At 35.8% G+C, this 24,514-nt stretch overlaps 2 protein-coding genes across 2 annotated transcripts; both read left to right on the top strand.

The window, feature by feature from the left end:
* The first annotated feature begins 554 nt into the window (after positions 1-554).
* LOC149407658 (protein translation factor SUI1 homolog) lies at positions 555-2,884 on the top strand. The gene is made up of 5 exons (XM_089614758.1): positions 555-634; positions 1,374-1,487; positions 1,589-1,794; positions 2,394-2,447; positions 2,541-2,884. Exons 2-5 carry the CDS (start codon positions 1,451-1,453, stop codon positions 2,583-2,585), a joined length of 342 nt encoding a protein of 113 aa, XP_089470884.1. The 5' UTR covers positions 555-634; positions 1,374-1,450; the 3' UTR covers positions 2,586-2,884.
* Positions 2,885-23,332: 20,448 nt separating this feature from the next.
* On the top strand, positions 23,333-24,297 carry LOC149407657 (transcription factor CPC-like). Its single transcript, XM_089627008.1, has 3 exons — positions 23,333-23,559; positions 23,655-23,739; positions 23,874-24,297. The coding sequence occupies exons 1-3, from the start codon at positions 23,493-23,495 to the stop codon at positions 23,959-23,961; spliced, it is 240 nt and encodes a 79-aa protein (XP_089483134.1). The 5' UTR covers positions 23,333-23,492; the 3' UTR covers positions 23,962-24,297.
* Positions 24,298-24,514: the final 217 nt, after the last annotated feature.

Genomic DNA, 24,514 nt, shown 5'->3' with positions numbered 1-24,514 from the left:
ACACCAAGATACCCCAAATAGATACTGTCAACATCCTGCCGTCTGACTTGCCATGCTCCCATGAGTGACCGAGTATTTTCCTTCGACTCCCGTCCGAGATCTCCTTAGACTTCCTAAGGAGATTTTCATCTGTGCAGGACGTTTGTCCATGCTTGACACACGTTTCCCGTTTGTCTCAGGCCCCCAGCGGCCTCTCGACCGATTATCTCCCGGACAACCGTGACATAGAAAAAGAGATGCAGTCCATGACCAAATGACACCACCGGTCGGTGAAAACTCAACTTCCGCATCATCATTTCCACATACGACCACTTGTTTTTTTTAGAAGCACAAACGATCGTTCGACCCAATCATAACACTTGTATCGTATTATAAGAAAATAAAAACATTAATACTTTATATGTGTAGAAGTTCTAGTGAACGTGAGACATTAACATTAAGATTCAAATCCAAAAACAAAATAGAAAAAAATAATAATAATTGTGTGGTTCGGACTTCGGAATACTTTTATCTGGTTTATTAATTAAATAATTAATTTTCAATACACTATATATAAAAACGCATCATGGTTGACTCAGTTATTTACTCTTATCTCGCTTGCTCGCTCAGACTCTTGTCGTCGTTCGTAACCTAGGTATTCCTCTTCTTCTATTTTCCAATGTCTTAATTTGATTCCTTCTGCTTTTTTATCGCTATCGTATATTGGATACGCTTTCCATATCTTGTAATTTTCGTTTCTCTTACGAAGGGATTTGAATTTCGTCCCTTTTCTGGTAGTAATTTTTTTCTTGATGAATTTTGATGTGTTATGTGTTCGATCATTCTGGTCTTCTTTTTTCATTCGCGTGCTTCGATTGTTGATTCTCGTTTTTGCCTTTTGTTTCCCCTTTATCGTATATTCGTATTACATAGGTTAATTTGGTATTTTCAAGGTCTGAGATTTACTAATTTCGACATGTTGATAGACAGCTAATTTATTTTTCTTTTCATCATCTATCTTTATCATTATCATTATAAGTATTGGCAAACAAGCTCACTTATTATATATGGACCAATTTTATTGCTTTCATTATTTCTCAAGCTCGTTCAATTTTTTTTTTTTTTTTTATAATTTATTTATAAAGAAATAGAGCTATGTTATTACTCATGAAGTTAGTGACTAACTATAAATCGTCAGATACCGTTTGATATTTTTTTTCTCTCTTCACAACACTGTAGTATAATAAGTTACAGCTAGAGAATTAAGGATGATACAGTATGATAGCCAAAGCAATAAGGAACCATTTTGGCAGAAAGAAATCATATCCGACGAAACACCTAACTAATACTAAATCACATCTCATTCTTATTATTCTCAATCTCCTGCTTGACAGATTTCTGAGCGAATCAAATCGAAAAACTACTCATCGGTGGTTACTAGAAGTCATTCTAAATCCAACAGCCAAGTTTCATGTCTGAGTTTGATCACCAGATTCCAGCTGCTTTTGGTACGATCTTCTTCTCGATCACCCAATTCAATGTTCTTTCATTTCATATCATTTCACATGGAGCTAATTTTTTTTTTTTTCTTTCCTTTTTTCTCTTTAAGATCCCTTTGCCGATGCAAGCTCTGATGACTCGGGTGGTTCGACAAAAGAGTATGTGCACGTGCGAGTTCAGCAGCGAAATGGTAGGAAGAGTCTGACGACAGTTCAGGGCTTGAAGAAAGATTTCAGCTACAACAAGATTCTCAAGGACCTCAAGAAAGAGTTTTGCTGTAATGGCACTGTCGTCGACGACCCCGAGCTAGGCCAGGTTTGGTTTCCCCTCTAATCACCGACCATAATTCAAGCTTAGAGATGATGAGTTTTGATTTCCCTCTAGTTTTAGAGATGATGAGTTTTGATTTTTTGGATGAAGATTTTAAGGGATTATTAATAGAGATCGCATATTTTTTTAGATTGTTAGTATTTGCCCATATACATATTCCCAAAGTCTTAGGCAGAAAATTTGTGTGATTCTCTTGGTTCCAAGCCCCAATCTGAAAGCAGTCCTAATGTATCTTTTCAAAATATTATAATGATCTATTGCTATTCGAGATTGCTACCTTTTTTTTATGCCCATATACTGTCTATTTTAATGTGGAAACAGAAGCTTTACAAAGAAAGTTTGCGTTATTTATTTGGGTTTAGTAATATGTCAAAGGTTCCAAGTAATGTATCTTTCAAGGGATTATACTGTTCTATTGTCTTTTGGGAGTACTAGATTTTCCCTATAAACTGTATTTTTGTGCGGAAGCAAAAGTCTAACGTAGAAATTTTTTGCGTGATTGACATGGGTTTAGTAGTATGTCGAAGATCCCAAGTTTGTATGCAAATCTGTTGTTGAATATCGGAGCCTAAACATTGTTTCAGGTCATACAGCTTCAGGGAGACCAGAGAAAGAATGTGTCCACTTTCCTCACACAGGTAATTAAAGATGGACCTTATTTGAATTATGTAACTTTAAATTATATTTGCTGACAACACCTTTTTTGTTAACTTTATATGTTCTTCGACCAGGCTGGGATTGTGAAGAAAGAGCACATCAAGATCCATGGTTTTTAAGCCAAGCTACATGAAACAATAATAGTAAATGAAGGTTTTAAGCATTACTTTTAGTCAATCTCGCCGTTTGTATCGTAAAAGAAGTTTGAAACCTGAACGGACTTAGTTCTGTTCGTTCGCTATTCTGCTTGGTGTGTTTACGTGGAAGGAGTATGGATTACAACAAGACCTTAATTTCCAGTTAAAATATTATTTATATGTTTATGCCCTTCTATACATTACAACCAGTGTCATAGATTGAGCTTGATTCAGGTCGTGTTTTGGGTCCCATTGAAATGGTAGTTGCTTATTTAGTCTCACCATTTTTCTAGCTACGTTCGAGTCTGAAAAGAGTTCTGAAATCTGAATTTGAATTTTACCCGTGTGCATGGCATCCTTATAACCCATGATGATGATAATAAATGTCTAGATCTTGTTACAAATTTATTTATTTGTTTTCCCATCAGCTATTGCCTTGAAATTATATATATGCGCTACAAGCTTAATTCTATAGACTAAGAATAAATTTTTAAAGTTCTCTGGTTGGGCACATCACGGTAAGCGTTAGGACAAAGGTTAAAGTTGAGAGTATTTACATGAATGCCCTTTGAATTCTTGCGCGTGTAACCCGATGCACACATAACCCGATGTCCCTTTTACTTGAAAATCGTACATAATAAACTTTAAAAATCAGCATTGTATCAATTGTAGTCCTTCTGTTATGTATTTTTTAACGGGTATTCAATATTTTATCACGTTTTGGTCATGTGAACACTTTTTTTTTTTTAAAGAAAATTTACATAATTCAAAGTAAAATAAAAAATTAATAACAAAAAAAATATGAAATCACATGAACCTCCATGCCTTCCATCAAGCTCGTCGGTGGCTACAAAATCTTTAGATCATTCTCTGCGCAAATCTCCATCATCTTCTTCGTCTTTAATATCATAAAGACTAGACACGAATACATGAATTTCAAAAATAGTCATAGGTCTAACCATAGGTCAACGGCGGAGCATAAGAAGCCGACGAAGAGGTCGAGCTTCGACAACATCGGGATTCTCAGGTCGACACCGGAGAAAGTGACAATCATTCGCCGTGGCGAGTCGCTCGATTCGAAAATCAAGATCTGATTCTCCGACCTCCGCCGAGGCGGACCACGTGGTTGTCACGGTCTCGATCGGGATTCTCAAAGCCGCAACGGTGAAATTCTCGTCGAATATCCTGGGATTCAAATCGGAGGCGATAGCCAGGCTAGGGTTTGGAGTCGTGAACAAACTCTTCGTCAAGCTCGCGAGCTATGGTGCCAAGGATTGATTTTTTTAGTGTTTTGGATTGAATTTTTTTTTTCTTCTTTTGGAATCGTAAGAAGAAGAACGAGAGAGAGAGACAGATATATATATATATATATATATATATATATATATATATATATATTTTAGTTTTCAATTTTTAATTTTCAGTTGTTAAACATAATAATACAAAAAATAAATTAATGAAAAAAATAAAAGAAAAATACTATTTTACCCTTAATTTTTTAACAACGTAATTAGATTTTTGACGGAAGAGCTGCAATTGATATGATATAGATTTTTAAAGTTTGTTGTGAACGATTTTCAAGTATAAAGGACATTAGGTTATACATGCAGGAGTTCAAGAGGCATTCATGTTAATACTCCTTAAAAGTTAAACACACTGTAGCAAGAGTAGACGGTCATTTATTATTACTAGTTGAAGACACGCGCTCGCGCGCGTGGTAGGAGAGAGAAAAAAAGAAAAAAAAATACGTCACAAAAAGACCAAGAGACAGAGAAAAAAAAGTGCACGTGCCTTTCATTTGACTTAGTCATGTTGTGTTCTCTGGTGCAAAGTTGAAAAACCATACCTTCTTATAAACTATGTTATAGATGGATTAAGAGGAGAGATAATAACTTTAGCTCTTTATTATCTATGTAATGATGAAAAAAAAATATTACTTCAAAATTAAGGTTATTATAAACTCGTATGATTATGATTAATTTTGCTCATGAGTAAGAAATACTCATTTATAATATATCTAGTAAGGAAAAATTAGTGCATTCTCATTAGTTAGATATACATAATAATTTATAGCCAATGATAACTTATTATGTAATAGTCTTGTTCATGATTATTAATGCTATCAATTCTTTTTCATGTTAATTAGGACAAATAACTAAATTTACAATTGCTAAGTTTTCTACTCACGTCTGTTATATATAGTTGTTGGTCTTTTTCACACATACACACACGGCGATGGAAAAAAAAACATGTGGAAACCTTTTAATGAATATATTTTAATCGGAATATGAAGAGTTAGAGTAGCATGAAAATAAAAAATGACTAAAAAGTCAAAGAAACCAGTAAAAAAACAACATATTCAAAAGCCACGTGTCCATCACACAAACAGCCACTTGTCATTAAGAGGAGAACTAATAATCTCAGCTCCTTATTTATTATCTATGTAATAGATTATCGGTGCTATAATATTGCAAGCAATCTAAAGATATGAAAGTTCAAGAGAAAAAAAAAAGTACAGAGAGATATCGAATAAAATAAAGTTCTATTTGAATATATGCGTCTTGAGCCAACAATTTCCCGGTTTATCTTTCTTTTAATTATTAATTTTATTAATTTTTGTTTTCCATTTGTTTTAAAATTTTCCTTTATAAAAATGTCCGTCCAAATTTGTTTTCTTAATTTTTGTCAACATATTAATATTTAGTAAAAAGTTATAATTAGTCGAAGAAAGTACCCATCTGGGAATATGAAAAATAAAAAATGATAAAAAACAAAAAAGAACTAAAAAATTATGTTAAAACACCAAAAAAGAGCAATTAAAGAACTTATTCGCCTAATAATAATTTTTTTATTAATTTGATATTATTCTGGACATAAAATAAAAAATAAATCCGCAACATGTACTAATTTGATATTATTCTGGAAAAAATATTTTGAAAAAAAAAGTAATTATCCTAAAAAAAAATATATATTCTGAAAAAAATAAAGCCGCCACGTGTCGTCGCCTGGCGAAGTCACGTGACGGTCTCAGGATGAAAGTGAGAGAGGAGGTGCTATTTATTGGTTGAGATTAAAAAGCCCTGTTTTTATTTTAGAAAAAACTAAACTGCTTATCCGGTGTTTGGCAAAACTGTTTTTACAAAAAATTTCAAAAGCAATTTTAGATTTTGTACACGATATGGAAAAACTAGGATTCCTAACTTTTGGAAAAAAAGTGTTTTTAAGTTTGCTATACAAATTAATGTAATATCCTCGTACAAAGTGTTTCTAAGTCATCTGTACTTTGCCTAGTATGATATTCTAAATTTTATATCCCCTCGTAAATTGTGAGGATTTTTGTACTATAGTACATAACTTTTTTATTTGCCTCATCTTTTTTTTTATTTAACTAAGAGTGAAACTTGTTCAAAAATGATTTGTGCATTTTATTGGAATATCGTTGGTCGTTGGAGTACAATCGTAGTTTGTATTGTAACGTTATCTTTTTTTTTCTCTTTGATTTTTTTAAGAAAAAAATATTATTCATATATATGCATATAAATAAGCATATTAATAATTATTATTTAATTTTTAATAACATGTCTATTTTAGTCTTTTTACTATAATATGTTTCTTTTACCAAACGCTAAATCAGATTTTGTTACCAACAACTGTTTTATAAACAGTTTACTTAACGCCTGTCAGTTTTTTAGAAAACAGTTTTTGAAAAGCACTTTTTTTAAAACGAAGTTAAGTCAAAAGGGCCATTATCTATGTTATAGATTATAACCGCCAAAGATCTATTTCTTGCTTCTTCTTCTTTTTTTTTTTTTTTTCTTTTGACATTTACTTAATCACTGATTATATCATAATATGAAGGCCTTGATAACCAGGCTATCTATAAATATACACCACCCCTTCTTCGAACACCCTTAAGACTTGAGAGATATACAATTTTATGTTAGTGATAATAACTTATTATTACTTTTAATTCATGCCTTCAAACCAAACGTCCGTGGTATAATTTGCTAAAGCTTCATATAAGACACCTTTTTTTTTTATAGAATAAAAACAGAATTGCCCCCTAAACTATGGTGGTTATCGGAATAAACCCCTCAAAGTTTTAAAACTCGATGTTTTCTCCTCAGTCTTTGTGTTGGTATCACTAACGTCCTTCCGTCTATTATTTAGTCCAGACGTCAGTTAAATTTAACCAGTCCAGGGTGTTATGGGTAATTGCAATTTCTTATTCAGTTGTTATTAAAAGAAGAAGAATTCTTTAATTCAGGATAAAAGAAGGGAAAAAGAAAAATACCCAAACGAGTTGAAATGGCGAAATCCCCTGGGAAGAGAAAATCCCCAGAAACGCGGTCGTCTCAACGACTGAAGATGAAAACTTCTGCTTCAACATCGATAAAGACTCCCTTGAAATCGCCAGCCAAGAGTAAATCCCCTGGAAAGTTCCCTGTGGAGTCTCCGATGCGGTCATCGCCACGACTGGAGAAGACAGTACTTCTGTTGCAACATCGACATCCCCGGCAAAGACTCCGTCGAAATTACCGGCCACTTCGAAATCCCCGGCGAAGAGAAAATCTCCAGAGACTAGACAGTTGATGAAGAAGAAAAAATCGACTCCAAAAATGGGGTTTTACGCAGCCTCATAGAGAAGACGGTTTTGGTATGTCAATACAAACATTAAAGTCTAAATATGGTTTGATTTTGGGGACCACACATTAAAGCATCTTGATTTTTTTTGTTTCCTTTATTTCTGTCCCCTTATTTTGTTTTGTTGCTTATTTGTTGTCGAAAATTTTGAAGAACTACGGGTCATGTTTGTTTAATATTAGAATGTCCATAATATTATTCACGTGCTTTGGGGTTGGTTGGTTGTGGAGTGATATATTTCATATTCCTTTGTTTATTTATGCAGATGCTTTGGTCAACAACTTTGTACTCAATATTTAATATGGGGGGTCGATGGTGTTTGAGTCTGGTGGGTGCAAGTACGTCAGTGGTAGTGCAACATATCTGGAGTGTGTGGATTTGGACAAGATGTCAATTGTTGTACTGAATCGTATTGTGAAGCAGAGGCTAGGCGATGTTCAGGTCCCACTATATTACATGAGAGATCCAACAAGTAAGAAGTTGGTGTATGTTGATGACGACGGGACTTTGCTTGAATTTATGGCGGTCACACTGAAAACAAAGTGGCACGTTGATATTTTCGGCGATCACCCCTTGAATGTATGGCCTGATGTGTTCATTGATAACGAGAGGCAGATTGTCGTGGTTCCAACGAATGTTGCAGATGAAGTTGACGTCGAAGATCACTCTCAAAACATGGGAGACCAAACACAAGACACACAAAACATACCTTATCCAGAAGTGCAAGCTGAAGCGCAAGTGCAAGTTGATCTTGAAGAGCAACCTGAAGAGCAAGTTGATGTTGAAGAGAAACCTGAAGAGCAAGATGAAGTAGAAGAGCAACCCAAAGAGCACGCTGATTTAAAAGATGACATTGAAAAAGAAGAGGAAGTTGAGCATGAAGAAGTGCAGCAAGACGTAGGGTTTGAGTTCAGCGACGATGACGTGCAAGTTGATGGAGAAGCTGTTGATATTGGTCTGTCGGGATTACGTGATAAAGGGAAATGTATTTTGAGCGACACATACAGTGACTATGACATCGATGCAGACATGGGTGAGGAATATGAGTCATCAGAAGAAGAAGATGCGGATATTGGGGAAACTTCAAGTCCAAATAAATTTTGAGACTACAGAAACCTGAAGAAAAAACTCTCAAACTTCACGGAGTTTAAAGATGCAGACATGAAGAATCCAAGCTTGAAGTTGGGACTAGTTTTCATGAGCGCAATACTATTGAAAGATGCCATCAGAGAGTACGCAATCAGAGCCGGTAAAGATATCCACTTAAAAAAATGATCCACAACGTGTTCACGCAGAATGCAAAGATCCTACTTGTAAATGGACATGTTTTGCGTCATTATTGGGCAACACTAGTACGTTCATTATTAAAACGTATCGACCTGAACATACCTGCGCCAGGGTTAACCGCAACAGGTTTTCCATGTCAAAGTGGCTGTCCAAGACGTATATGCAGCAGTTCAAGGACAGTGAATCGTGGTCGGCAACTGATTTCATGAATCAGGTCCAAAAAGACTTTGTGCTCGAGTGTTCACGTGTGAAGGCGTATCGAGCTAAGAAACTTGCTGCATAAGTTATTGAAGGTTCTTATAAAGAAAAATATTCTACGCTTTGGGACTACGGTGCTGAATTGAAACGCTCAAATCCGGGTTCCATTATTCAGTTTGAAACCGAGCCAGACTGAAGTGGTAATCCAATATTCAAAAGAATGTATGTCTGTTTCCAAGTTTGCAAATCTGGATTTAGACATTGTAGACCTGTGGTTGGCGTTGATGGTTGCCACATTAAAGGCCTCCACACCTGTCAACTATTAACTGCGATAGGTATCGATGGGAATAATGGCATTTTTCGGATAGCCTATGCAGTCGTTGAGTCCGAATGCAAGTCTTCATAGACGTGGTTTCTAAATTTGTTGAAAGAAGATATCAGTATTGTCAATGTCCATCACTGGACTTTCATATCTGATAAACAAAAACGTCTTCAAGAGGCATTGACAGAAATGTGGGAGGAAGGATCAGTTCAAGCAGAACATAGACACTGTTCCAGACATCTTCAAGGCAATTTCACTAAGGTACACAGACTTATTAAAATTTTCACTTCTGTTTTTAGTAGATACTCACTGAGAATTGTCTTGAGGGTTTCAGGTTTTCAAAGGACAGTCACTCGAGCTCTAGGTTTGAAGCAGAGATGGATAGTATTAAAAGTGAAAACCAGGATGCCTATGACTGGCTAGTTAGCAAAGGCCCTCAAAACTGGGCTAGATGTCATTTTAGGACTGGTCCTAAATGTGAGATATTACTGAACAAACTCTGCGAGAGCTTCAATGGTACACGAGCAATACTAATGGCAAGACAAAAGCCAATCATGTCAATGATTGAGCGTATACGAATGTATCTAATGTAGCGCTTTACAAAACAACGTCTTGCTGGTAAAAAATGGGCCGGTGAACTTGGACCACGCATTCAAAAAATTATTGAGAGGAACAAGGTCCTCAGTGCAGAGAATATAGCCTATTAGGCTGGTGAGTCTGAGTTTCAAGTGTCGAACATGTATGGTTCATTCTACAGGGTCAATCTGGCAGAACGAACATGTTCATGTCGTCGTTGGGACTTATCAGGTAATAGCTTAATTGTGACAGATACCTTAATAGCGTATTTACTTAATTGTTCTAGGTACTTTAATGTGTAATTTATCAAGTATGGCAGGTAGTCCTTGTTCGCCCGCCATTAGTTGCATATGGCAGCAACATCAAGAACCACTTAACTACGTATCATATTGGTTTAAAAAAGACTGCTACAAGAAGACAAACATGAACATGATCAATCCAATCAACCCTGTAGATCTTAGGCCAAAAACAGGATTCAATCCTATGTCAATGCCACCAAATAGATCTATGCCTGGCAGACCCAAGAAATTAAGACGTGTTGAACACGACGAGGTCGTTCCTCGTAGAGGCACAAGATTGACTCGGAAGTATGTTACCACAACATGCTCAAACTGTGGTAAACAGGGACACAACAAGACAACATGCATCAGAAGAGAGCAAGAACAACATGTATTGACAATCTACCAAATAATATGAAATAATTTATTTTCATAGGTTTTGAAATTGTAATTCTTACAGAGATATGAAAGAGCAAACACAAGACGTACAAGGCAAGGAGCTACACAACCGACGCAGTCAACTCAGACGAGTCAAGGTCAAGGAGCCACAGAACCGACACAGTCTACTCAGACGAGTCAAGTTCAAAGAGCTAAACAACCGAAGCAGGATTACACTCAACAAGCGATGCTTAGGGTAAAGAACCAATGATCACCTACTAGAATTTTCATACATGTATCTGATTCATGTGTTTTATACATATTTACAGTGAAGCCCTCGGTTCCAAACTCACACCTGCATTAAAGGAGGACAAATGGAGCCCCGCGGTTTATTCAAGGATCAGAACGACGTGTTATTTTTTTTTTGTAATTTTTTTGGTTAGGGTTTATTTAAGCACATGTGTAATCCTATAAACTTTGTTCTGAATTTATGTAAGTGTATGTCTTTATGTGTACTTTGTAATGTGCAACTAATTTTGGGAAGCATTTTCACTTGTTACAAGTTTGTCTAGGCTTGCATTTTCAACATGTTTTAGGGCTGTTTTGGCCTGTATTTTGATGTTGCTAACAGAAGTCTCTTATGCTTTTTCAATCTTCTATCTACACTTTTATGCTTTGAATTCTTTAACTAATTATTACAGCTTTGTGCAACTTTTTTGTATAGAAATAAAGTCCTTCATGAAACATGGAAACATCGACTTGATTACTTATTCAATCTGGCAGTGCAACATAACAGACTTCAAATAAGTTGTTGCAGGAACAGACTCCAAAAAAGACACAATACGACTTCAAATAAGTTCAATCACGAAGTTACTTGAACAAAATCACTACCACAAGAAAAACGATGAGAAGAAGCAACAACTTCAATTTTTTACATTTAGTAGCTTTCAATTTGATTACAACACTAGTCTCAACAGCTGAATATTGACCATTTTCTCCATTATCTTCAGAGCCTTCAATCGACAAAGCCTCGGTATCATTTTCAAGTATGTTGATTCTCTTCAACAACCCAGGGATGATTTGCTTCGATCGTGAACACATTGAGGGAACTTGTTGGAATTGATCTAGGGTTTAAGAAAAAGTTTAACGCTTCGGGTAGGCGGCGGAATTTAAAAATTCTCTTTTTGACAAGTAAAACGATTTTACTAACCTAGACAAAGAGCAAGTACACGTAAATAAAAACTATTATGAGCATTATAAATTTACTTACCTTTTTAGAAGCTTGAACGTTGAGAAGCATTTAGAAAGTTGCAACGTTCATCTCCCCTCGCAGCACGTCTCTCTTCTTTCCTTGGCAACACGAGCAACCACGACAGTTTCTATCACAAGAATCACTCGAGAGAAAATGAATTAGTGAGTGGGCACTTTTAAACACGTCGGCTCGAGAACAAGTCTCAAAGTCAAAGAGCTAAAAATGCTAGGTCAAATGAGGACCTAGGTGCAAAAACAAAAACGAAAAGAACTTAGAGAGAGAGAGAGGATGGGCGGCCAAGCTAGAGAGAGAAGCTCTCAATCTCCAAAACTTTTGAATAAATGAAATGTGAAGAATGAGGGCTCTATTTATAGGAGAGGTTTCACATTCAATAAGATAGTTTCCTCTTCTATAGAATATCACATATTCATGAGCAAATATTCCCTCCTTCTCCACATGAGTCACACAGCCAAATAAGGCTTCTAGAAGCCTTGGATTTGTTTCATCTTTTGCTTCCCCCTTAGCCTTGGCCGAAATCCCACCTTCCTCATAGAGGAAATTTGTTTCCTCTTTTTTCTTTTGGCAAGTATCTTGATACATTTATGCACAAAATAATTTCCCTTTTTCTCCCTTGGGTTGGGCAACCAAGAATGCCTTCTGGAAGGCATTTCTAGATTTTGTTCACTTGTTCATGACAACATAAGAAAAACCCATTAAGAATTTTCATGTAAAATTCTTTGAAATGAAATTAATCAAAAAGGCCCAATGAACACATCATGGCTGAGTGATTTAGGTCATCATATGACCATGTCAAAAAATTTATTAACATTCATTTCATGCTATGTCCAAAAAGACAAAATTACCCTTTTGACAATTTTCGTAAAACTTATCTCGTTCTTGTTTTGAATTAGCTTCTAGTTTAACTATTCCTACTCGATATGATTAGTGACAGTGACCTCATGGATCCAAATGAACAAAGCTTGAGCTAAATACTTGGACTCAAAAGTTCACAAACCTTTTCCAAGTTTAGCTTAATGTCAACTGACTCCACTAAAGAGTTGACACTGAAAATCTCTCGGTTCAAATGAATTTATTTTCTACTCAAGAATTCAACTAAATTGTGATGAGTGGATCCACTAAATATTATCTATGTACCCTTCATGAATATCATCAACTAGTTAGGTTGTTCAAAATTACCATTTTACCCTTTTAGCTGTTATTTCCCCAACTCCTTTGTCGCTTGTGAATAAGTTAGAAACAATGTATTGAAGAGGAGCTAACAAGTCACATTGTTTCATCCAAAAGAGTCAAGACTCAATTTGGACACTGGCCAGTTCATTTATTCACATTCCAAGGAACAAAGCATGAGGTGATATACATTGCATTTTAGCAATCTTGTACATGAATTCCATATCTATGAGAACTTCACAAAGCTACTCATGACATCTTCACAACTTAGTACTTCACCAATAGGACCTGTTCAGAATCACATAGTGAGTCCGAACTCTGACTTTCTCAAATGAGAATACGTAAGTTTTGAAATGGCATGTCTCATTTCAGGATTAAGGTAAGCATGATGCAATTCATACGTAGTGACTTCGAGACATAAGAGGTTAAAAGGTTTGTTCTTATCTTGTCTCTAGAAATGCACTGGTCAATTCAGTACCTTCGGGAGATACCTAGAAGAACTATAGAGTCTCCAACTCTCAATGCCCCATAACCAGACATCATAGATTCTCCTAACAATCGTACTGAGGTCAATAGTCCTTTGACCCTTAGATTGCGAATATATCGTTTTAAGCAAACCATTAAGAGTTTGTTCATGCAAATTTACATTTGTCTCTTCATGTGTTGTTAGGTTTGTTTATGGACTAAAGACTAAGGTTTTATCATCAAGCTTCACACAAGGAATAATGAATGAACGTTTCAACTTTTTATTAATGAATAAGCAATTACAAGGAAGAGTCTTTGTGAGACTTTATTACATCAAATGTACAAAAGTAAAGACTACAACTCTTCTTATGGACACCATTGACAACAAACTCCCACTTGACTCAAAGAAGATATGTGTAGTTCTTCATGCCTAATCCCTCTCGATGTTGGTCGAAGACCTTGTTCGCTAGGGCCTTGGTGAATGGATCTGCCAGGTTATCCACCGTTGACATCTTCTTCACTTCCACGTCTCCGCGCTGCACGATCTCTCGAATCAAATGGTATTTCCTCTCAATATGTTTAGAGCGCTTATGGCTTCGAGGTTCCTTTGAGTTAGCGACAACCCCACTATTATCACAATAAAGGGTCATGGGCTCATCGACGTTTGGAACAACTTCCAAATACTTAAGGAATTTTCTAAGCCATACAACCTGTTTGGATGCTTCACAAGCAACCAAATATTCTGCTTCCATTAAGGATGAACACAGATCCTGAAGTGGATTTCTTGGAATCCTTATCAGCTTGAAAATCGGAGTCGGTATATCCCGTCATAGTCAGGTCTGTACCTAAATATGTAAGCATCAAGTTCCTAGTTCTTCGAAGATACTTGAGAACATGCTTAACATTAATCCAGTGCTCGAGTCTAGGGTTGGATTGAAAACGGCTAACTACGCCAACAGCGAAGCAGATATTAGGTCTAGTGCAAAGCATATCATACATGAGACTTCCTACGGCTGAGGCGTAAGGAATTTTCCTCATGTCCTCAATCTCTTGTGCAGTCTTGGGAGACTGGTGCTTAGAGAATGAGACTCCATGCCTAAAGGGTGTTTGGCCCTTCTTGGAGTCTTGCATCGAGAAGCGATCCATCACCTTATCAATATAAGATGCTTCAGAGAGCGACAGAGTCCGGTTCTTCCGATCTCGAAAGATTTGGATCCCCAGAATATACGCGGCTTCTCCTAGATCCTTCATATTGAATTGCTTTGCTAGCAAGATCTTAACCTCAGATAACTTACCCACATCATTACCTATGAGTAATATATCATCGACATATAGTACCAGAAACACAACTTTACCTTCGTGTATTAACTTGTAAACACACGGCTCATCTATTGACTGCTCAAAGCCGAAGCTCTTTACAGTTTCATCGAATCTAATATTCCATGACCTAGATGCTTGCTTTAATCCATAAATGGACTTAAGAAACTCACAAACTTGGTGTCTTGACCTTTTCCACGAAACCGTCTGGTTGAGCCATATAAATGCGCTCGTCAAGATTGCCATTCAGGAAGGCTGTCTTGACATCCATTTGCCAGATCTCATAGTCGAGAGTTGCAGATATGGATAGAAGTATGCGGATGGATTTAAGCATCGTGACTGGCGAGAAGGTTTCTTTATAGTCAATCCCTTCTTGTTGGGTATAACCCTTAGCCACAAGTCGTGCTTTGAACGTCTCGACGTTCTCATCCGGACCCCTTTTCTTCTTGTATATCCACTTACACCATACGGGTTTAACCCCTTCAGGAAGGTCTACAAGTTTCCAGACTTTGTTGACATACATCGAGTGCATTTCAACTTTCATGGCGTCAAGCCAAAGGTTTGATTCAGAACAAGCCATTGCTTGGCTATAGGAAATAGGGTCATCCATGTCAGAGATGGCTACGAGAGTGTCTCCATAAGACATGTACCTGTCAGGCTTTTGAGTAGCCCTCCCACTACGTCGAAGTACTACTTGACGAGATTCTGATGAGTTAGGTTGTATTTTAGTTGGGGTAAGAACAGTTCTTACGGATGAGGTAGAAGCTTCCTCACCCAACTTTTCTTCAAGCACAATTTTGCTTCTAGGTTTTGCATCCTTCATAAAGTCCTCCTCAATTAAACGAGCATTCGTGCTAACGAAAGTCTTATCGTCCTCGGGACTATAGAATGTGAAACCTTTGGTTTCCTTTGGATATCCAACGAACAGATATAATTCTGACATACTAGCCAACTTGCTAGTCTTTTGCCTCAGCACGTGTGCAGGGCAACCCCAAATTTTGATGCGGCCAAGATTTACCTTACGGCCAGTCCATCGTTCATAAGGAGTACAAGGAACCGTTTTGGACAGAACTTGGTTCAGAATGTAAGCGGCTGTTTCGAGGGTGTATCCCCTAAAGGAAAGAGGGAGTGATGAGTAACTCATCATTGATCTAACCATCTCCATAAGAGTTCGGTTTCTTCTATCTAACACCCCGTTTTGTTGAGGTGTGCCAGGTGCGGTAAGCTGAGAAGTGATACCTTCTTCTTTAAGAAAGTCATCGAACTCTCCAGACATATACTCACCACCTCGATCGGATCGAAGGGTTTTGATCATTTTGTCAGTTTGCTTTTCCACTAAAGCCCTAAAGACCTTAAATACGTTAAAGGTCTCGGACGTGTGTTTGAGCAAATAGAAAAAACCGTATCTTGAGTAATCGTCGGTGAATGTAACGAAGTATTCGTATCCACCACGTGTCTGTTGACTGAGCGGAACACATACATCAGAATGTACTAGTTGCAGTAGTTCAGTGGCTCTTCGACCCTTATCGGAGAAAGGTCGCTTAGTCATTTTTCCTTCTATGTAAGATTCATAAGTAGGTAGTGAACCTATTGCAGAGGCTTGGAGTGGACCATCCCTCACAAGTCTCTTAATCCTGTCTAGACTTATATGACCAAGTCTTAAGTGCCAGAGATACGTTGATTTTGTTAGATCGGAGGATTCAGAAAGTTTGATCCTCTTTGGCTCCCTAATTAGATCGTTGTCTATTTCGGTGTCTAGAAGAGAAGGTTGAGTGAGATAAATGTAAAAAGACCATTCTTCATACATGCATTAGTGACAAAAGAATTTGAAAAAGAAATACGAATTCCATTCTTTATAAACTTTAAATAATAATCTTGCTCGAAAAGTTGAGCAACAGATATTAGGTTTTTCCCAAAGGAAGGAACATAATAAACATTATTCAAATTTAAAGTGCGATCTTCAAAAGACAGCGTCACAGATCCCACAGCCTTTGCAGACACCAAGCTCCCATCAGCCCATTTGAAACAGAAGTCGCCTTCCTCTAAGCTTTTGGTTTTCTTGAAACCAGTCAAGGAACAACAAATATGGTTAGTAGCAGCGGAGTCAAGAATCCACGTTGATACATTATCAGCTACTAAGCATGCTTCGGTAACTAGTACAATACTATGTTCCTTTGCTTTGAGAGAGGCATGACAGTTTTTTTCCGGCCTTATGAGGTCTCTCCTTAGATCCAAAGGTGGAGGCTTTGTGCTCAGTAGCATGAGCCTTTCTTTGATTCCTCTTTCTCTTAGTGAGACCTTCAGCAGTGTGAAGCTCCTTCATTAGGTTGGTAACAATGTACTCTAGCTTGTTCATGGAGTAGTTCAACTTGAAGGTATCAAAAGATTCGGGGAGAGTTGCCAAGATCATATCTATTTTTGTCTCCTCGTCAATCTTAGATCCTAGGATTTCCATTTTATTCAGGTAACTAATGATCATCATCATATGGTCCCTGATAGGAGTCCCAGCCTTCATGTGACAGTTCATAAACTGTCGGACTGCTTGTTGCCTTGCTTGACGCTTTTGCCCTCCAAACATCTCAAGGAGATTGTAGAGCATGTCGGCGGTAGTCTCGATGTCACGATGTTGTTGTTGCAACACATTGTTCATCGATGCTAAGATATAACATTTCACAATCTCATCGGATCGGAGCCAGGCCGCCAAGGCGTCTTTTTCCTCTTGTGTCGAATCATCATTCGTTTGAGGACAGGGGGTGGTGAGTACCCATTTATGCTTGTTAACGGTAAGGATGATGTCGAGGTTACGTTTTAAATCTACGTAGTTTTTGTTTTCGAGTTTGTTCGAGGAAATGATGAAAGAGAGAGAGTTGGGAGACATTATGCTGTAAAGTTGAAACAAGTTTATGATTAGTCTTTCGGTTTAGGATTTGAGTTTGTTTAAGCTTTTAGGATGAACAAGACATGAAAAATCCAAAGGTGTTATGAACAAAATGACACTTTACTCCTTCGATGGAAGGTCGCAACGAGTCTCCTTTCATAAGTAAATGACTCATCATTAATGCATAGCCAAGATGTCAATACATCAAATTTGACTAGCCACCTTATAAAAAAGTTTGATCACTCACATCCTTTCACAGGGCCTCGAGGGAGGATTACTAGGGATCGAGTCTAAGTCTGTAACCAACCACTTAGTCCAAAAGATCGACTTTGAAAAACAATCCACCGAGGGGAGGTGTTGTCTCATTGTCTCACTCTCAGACTTAGCTCATTGAGCAATGATCAGAGTAAAGTGCCGTTGAGTACTCTCATTTAAGAGAGGGCCACGAGGGTGACTCTTAGTCTTGCGACAATTACTATTTTCATTAGTGTTGGGGATTGTGGGTTGTAAAACAAATATAACCCTCCCACTTAGTTTTTAGAAAAGGCACATCGTCTCTTATAAGTTCGGAAACAAATTTCTTAGTTATAGAGCGATAGAGTGGACAACTAGAAAAGAATCCTAGATCTTCATGTTCAGAGCAGTGTTAGTGCATAAAGGCACAAGGTACATACTCGGATCTTTTCCTATTTTCTATTCGGGAAAGTGCATAAGGGAAGTGTGAACTTCAACTTACTCGAACACTTGAAAGTTTGAGATTACACATCTTTATTTCTCGGCTTGTCTACGAGGAGAACTCCCACTCAAATTTTCAAGAGCATATAGATTTTGAACATATGTGATATAGATATAGTTTTGAAAACATTTTGAAAACTTATTTGATTTGGATGACAAAATATTTTCAAGTTTGAAAACGAAAACGGTTTTTCAAAATTCAAACTAGTTTTGTAAAAATTCAATTTCAATTAAACTTTCAAAAATCAAAACATTTTAATCTTCACATTATGTTTATAATCTCATAAAAAAAATTTGCTCAAGAAAATTTTCTCATTAGAGTTCTATAACTCATGGTAGTGGGGCTGAAAATCCGGATTTCTAAAAAACTGGACTTTCGGAACAGCCGCGCATCTTGGAGTAAAATCGCCATAACTGGCGGTTCCAATATCTTTTTGACCTAAAACCAATTGCATTGAAAAGACGACAAACAGACCTTTAATTTGATTAAAGAATCATTAAATTTCGAATTCTGAGCTGAGAGTTATGCCAATTTTACTGCGGGTTTTCTCGAGCTCGAAGAAAACTGGAAATAATTAAAGGTCGGACTTTGAGTGCGTAAAAAGAATCGAATGTAACAGAACGTTTTAGGAAGTTGTTAAAGCTTTTATTTGTGTTTTTTAACATGGTAATGACATGGTATATAAAAAATAACAACAAGCATAAAACGAATTCAAGTAAATAAAAGAAACTAGTAAGACAAGAAAACTAGTCACAAAATTTACTCGAAATTTTCTCAAACTTAAAAAACACGTTTTTCAATATAAAAAATTAAAAACTTTTAGAACTGATTCTAATGTGTTTTAATGAGATCCCAAACTCAAAGAAAATCAACCCGATTTTTAAGTTAAAGGCAAGAGCAATAAATAAAAAAAAAATCTAAGAAAACAATGCTAACTTGTCACAAAATTATTAAACTTTCGAAAACGATTTTCAAGCTCATAATTTTAATTACATGTACATGCATATCTTTGACCGTAGCTCTGATACCATTTGTTGGAATTGATCTAGGGTTTAATAAAAAGTTTAACGCTTCGGGTAAGCGGCGGAATTTAAAAATTTTCTTTTTGACAAGTAACACGATTTTACTAACCTAGACAAAGAGCAAGTACACGTAAATAAAAACTATTATGAGCATTATAAATTCACTTACCTTTTTAGAAGCTTGAACGTTGAGAAGATTTTGGAAAGTTGCAACGTTCTTCTCCCCTCGCAGCACGTCTCTCTTCTTTCCTTGGTAACACGAGCAACCACGACAGTTTCTATCATAAGAATCACTCGAGAGATCAGGAATTAGTGAGTGGGCACTTTTAAACACGTCGGCTCGAGAACAAGTCTCAAAGTTGAAGAGCTAAAAACGCTAGGTCAAATGAGGACTTAGGTGCCAAAACAAAAACGAAAAAGAACTTAGAGAGAGAGAGGATGGGCGGCCAAGCTAGAGAGAGAAGCTCTCAATCTCTAAAACTTTGGAATGAATGAAATGTGAAGAATGAGGGCTCTATTTATAAGAGAGGTTTCACCTTCAATAAGATAGTTTTCTCTTATATAGAATATCACATATTCATGAGCAAATATTCCCTCCTTCTCCACCTGAGTCAGACGGCCAAATAAGGCTTCTAGAAGCCTTGGATTTGTTTCCTCTTTTGCTTCCCCCTTAGCCTTGGCCGAAATCCCACCTTCCTCATAGAGGAAATTTGTTTTCTCTTTTTTTCTTTTGGCAAGTATCTTGATACCTTTATGCACAAAATAATCTCCCTTTTTCTTCCTTGGGTTGAGCAGCCAAGAATGCCTTCTAGAAGGCATTTCTAGATTTTTTTCACTTGTTCATGACACATAAGAAAAGCACATTAAGAATTTTCATGTAAAATTCTTTGAAATGAAATTAATCGATAAGGTCCAATGAACACATCATGGCCGAGTGATTTAGGTCATCATATGACCATGTCAAAAAATTTATTGACATTCATTTCATGCTATGTATAAAAAGACAAAATTACCATTTTGACAATTTTCGTAAAACTTATCTCGTTCTTGTTTTGACTTAGCTTCTAGTTTAACTATTCCTACTCGATATGATTAGTGACAGTGACCTCATGGATCCAAATGAACAAAGCTTGAGCTAAATACTTGGACTCAAAAGTTCACAAACCTTTTCCAAGTTTAGCTTAATGTCAACTGACTCCACTAAAGAGTTGACACTGAAAATCTCTCGGTTCAAATGAATTTATTTTCTACTCAAGAATTCAACTAAATAGTGATGAGTGGATCCACTGAATATTATCTATGTACCCTTCATGAATATCATCAGCTAGTCGGGTTGTTCAAAATTACCATTTTACCCTTTTAGCTGTTATTTCCCCAACTCCTTTGTCGCTTGTGAATAAGTTAGAAACAATGTATTGAAGAGGAGCTAACAAGTCACATTGTTTCATCCAAAAGAGTTAAGACTCAATTTGGACACTGGCCAGTTCATTTATTCACATTCCAAGGAACAAAGCATGAAGTGATATACATTGCATTTCAGCAATCTTGTACATGAGTTGATATTCTGAACATGAATTCCATATCTATGAGAACTTCACAAAGTTACTCATGACATCTTCACAACTTAGTACTTCACCAATAGGTCCTGTTCAGAATCACATAGTGAGTCCGAACTCTGACTATCTCAAATGAGAATACGTAAGTTTTGAAATGGCATGTCTCATTTCAGGATTAAGGTAAGCATGATGCAATTCATACATAGTGACTTCGAGACATAAGAGGTTAAAAGGTTTGTTCTTATCTTGTCTCTAGAAATGCACTGGTCAATTCAGTACCTTCGGGAGATACCTAGAAGAACTATAGAGTCTCCAACTCTCAATGCCCCATAACCAGACATCATAGATTCTCCTAAACAATCGTACTGAGGTCAATAGTCCTTTGACCCTTAGATTGCGAATATATCGTTTTAAACAAACCATTAAGAGTTTGTTCATGCAAATCTACATTTGTCTATTCATGTGTTGTTAGGTTTGTTTATGGACTAAAGACTAAGGTTTTATCATAAAGCTTCACACAAGGAATAATGAATGAACGTTTTAACTTTTTATTAATGAATAAGCAATTACAAGCAAGAGTCTTCGTGAGAATTTATTACACTTATGGGCACCATTGACAACAGATCTAACCATAGGTTCTTATTCTGCAAAAACAATAAACCCACAACTTAGAAAGAAATTAACAACCCTAATGGCAGATAAAAATCCACAATCACAAACCTTATATAGAGGACATCCAAAAAATCTCCGTCCGGGATTATCTTTCGTCCACGACGTCCATTCGACACTACTCCGACCACATAAACATCTTCGCTATCTCAGGTCATCATTGACAGTTGATTTTTTACGACTTGAGCTGCTGGTGTGAGTATCCATGACGAGTCGGACACTAAGACACGATTTGGGTAATCTATTCAAAGCCAAACCTATTTCGAGCGGAGGATCGATCAGACAGCTCTGCAGTCTGGGTAATCGATTCAAATCAAACCCTAGAGTTCTGAAAACGATTTGGGAATGACGAACGATTCTTCTTCTTATGCCTATTTTCAAACATATTTTGACATTCACACGTATTAGACGAAAATAAGGGTAAAAACGTAAAATGAATATCATGTGATCAAAACGTGATGACTTAACTGGAGTTTGGGGGTTAAAATACACGGAAGACCTAAAACAATTACAAACTGTGATATTGAAGAGTAACACAGTGGATTTTATATTACAGGTAGTGTATTCTCATCACCACCGTAATTTAGGGGACAATTCTGTCTTTTATTCATTTTTATATATACAGATAACACGTGGCGGTTTTATGGCTTTTATATACTTTTGTATAACAAATCCGAGTATAAAATTTCCAAAACAAAAGTGAAATCGTATTCCCATCTTTTTCTACTAAGATGGTACTGAAAGACATTGCTTTGTTGATTGACAAGATATTGAAGTTTGTCATATCTCCCGAGTACTCAATTATTCAGCTAGTACTTAAAAACAAGAATGCTTTTCAATTTAATAGATCACTATCAATTACTTTTAAGATAAGAAAGACACAAAGTTTTGAATATAAGAACTGTTGGAATCATTACACTATTATAAAATGCATAATGGCCGAGGCCAAAGGTGAAAAACAAGGTAGATGAGAAAATAAAAAATTAAGGGATAAAAAAATAGTTATTATGTCATAAACTTATAATCTCCTCCCTTAAAATAATTCATCATTAGATCTAGATGAACATTTTGTGTGCGACAACTATTATTATTATTATTATTAGGGAAAATATCTAGAGTATCCCTCATGTTTAATCGAAATGCGAGATTTATCCCCTCTATTTATAGAAATATCAGACATATCTCTTCAGTTTAATATAAATGACATATACCTCCCCTAAAAAAATGTTATATTACAAATATCACCATTTTCGTTTATTTTTTACAAAAAAATAATTTGAACTCCTCAAAATACCCTTAATAGAATAAATATTTATTTACCATTTTATTAAAAAAAAATCAAAATCTCTCTTTATAAAAAAAAACCTTAACTTTTTATAAAGAAATTTTTTAATTTAATTTTTTTGTATATAGAATAGAAGATAAAAAATTATTTCATTAAGGGTATTTAGGGGATTTCAAATTATTTTTTTGTAAAAATAAACGAAAAATGGTGATATTTGTAATATAACATTTTTTTAGGGGATGTATATGTCATTTATATTAAACTGGAGGGATATGTCTGATATTTCTAAAAATAGAGGGGATAAATATCGCATTTCGATTAAACACAATGGAATCTATTGATATTTTCCCTTATTATTATTATTAGTAGTAGTAGTAGGTAGTAGTAGTAGTAGTAGTAGACAAATAGCTATGTTCCGTGATTGAAAAATTAAGTGGCATTAGGTACAGGGCTAATAATTTTGGTGAGCCCCATTAAAACCTTAAACGCTAGTGAATAATTGAGGGTCATAAATAGATAGGCATGAGAATTTGAGAACAGCACTAAATAATATGCATGTGATGTGGCTATAAGCAAAGAAAAACAAGTATTAAATATTAATAATAATAAAAAATAAAGAATTGAATTATCAACCAACCAACGGTTTTTGAAGCTTCAACTACCTATCAACGCAAAACCCAATTCAATCAACTACCATTCTTTCTTTGTTTCTTTTGACAATAATTTTCCCTCACTTTCTCTCTAAAATCACTTCTATTTATAACTCTTTCCTTCTCGCTCACTTCTTTCCCAAAAGATCTCTAAAACAAAAATCACCAGTGAACATCATTTTATTCACATGGCTGACTATGATAGTCACTCATCATCAGATGACGATTCTGTGGACTCTAGAGCAACCCGCTTTGGTATTTAATCTCAATCTTGTCTTATGATATTCTTACACCACTCTTCTTATTAATTGTGCCTTATTTAGCTTATTATTGCTCTTCTTTTGTTGCAGTTGTAATTAGTCAAGACTCCAAACTTGATTTTTCTGAAGATGAGGAAGCCCTTATCACTAGGATGTTCAATCTAGTGGGAGAGAGGTGAGAATTTTTTTTATTTATTTATTTATTTTAAATGAAATTGTGTTCCTAATAGATATGACACATGTATATGTTTTTTTTTAATAAGATATGGAACAATTTGTTACAACTTAATCGAAGATTTCATGGTTTAGGTGGACTCTGATTGCTGGAAGAATTCCAGGAAGAACAGCAGAGGAAATTGAAAAGTATTGGACAACAAGATACTCCACAAGTGAATAGATCATCAAAGTCTCTCTCTTTCACATCAGCTTCTAATACCATAATTTTTTTTTTTTTGGGTGGTCGTGTTTTCTTACTCGGAAGTGTTTACTTAATTTTTTTTTTTTTTAATTATTTTCGGTGGTTTTTATATACATCTATTTATATTTATTTTTAAGAAAGGGGATATACGTGTAATATTGTTGGAGGTGTTCTAGGCCTTTGTACAATAGCGCTATATAGTTATGATGTTTCTTTTTCCATCCTCTTTATCATCAGTCTAATTAGCTCTGTATTTACGAATGTACTATTGTTGGTGATATTGTAAATACGGTTAAATTCTATGCTTTTTAAGAATTACTGTGCTTCTCTTGACTTTTTTTTTTTTTTTAATAGCATCACTTATTATATTATACTCTATACTAAAATGAAGACACAAAAATACTGTAGACACTACAGTAATCTTTTCCCCCAATAAAAGATGGCCACGTTGCACACTAAAACACATAAAAACTCGGGACTATGGTATTCATTTCTTAGTCACTAAGAAAATAGAAAGTTATCTTATGTGTAG

The sequence above is a fragment of the Urtica dioica genome, chromosome 1, assembly GCF_054948205.1.
Source record: "Urtica dioica subsp. dioica isolate 48M chromosome 1, U.dioica_male_clone48M_v1_H2, whole genome shotgun sequence".
NCBI lineage: Eukaryota > Viridiplantae > Streptophyta > Magnoliopsida > Rosales > Urticaceae > Urtica > Urtica dioica.
The sequence above is the reverse complement of the archived record's forward strand: the minus strand, read 5'-3'. Positions and strand labels throughout refer to the sequence as shown.

Excerpts from the sequence above, each read along its gene's own strand:
- LOC149407658 (XM_089614758.1), top strand. The coding sequence starts at position 1,451 with ATGTCTGAGTTTGATCACCAGATTCCAGCTGCTTTTG. Across the intron at positions 1,795-2,393 it reads ACGACCCCGAGCTAGGCCAG|GTCATACAGCTTCAGGGAGA; the intron begins GTTTGGTTTCCC and ends ACATTGTTTCAG. Across the intron at positions 2,448-2,540 it reads TGTCCACTTTCCTCACACAG|GCTGGGATTGTGAAGAAAGA; the intron begins GTAATTAAAGAT and ends TTCTTCGACCAG.
- LOC149407657 (XM_089627008.1), top strand. The coding sequence starts at position 23,493 with ATGGCTGACTATGATAGTCACTCATCATCAGATGACGATTCTGTGGAC. Across the intron at positions 23,560-23,654 it reads CTCTAGAGCAACCCGCTTTG|TTGTAATTAGTCAAGACTCC; the intron begins GTATTTAATCTC and ends CTTTTGTTGCAG. Across the intron at positions 23,740-23,873 it reads TTCAATCTAGTGGGAGAGAG|GTGGACTCTGATTGCTGGAA; the intron begins GTGAGAATTTTT and ends TTCATGGTTTAG.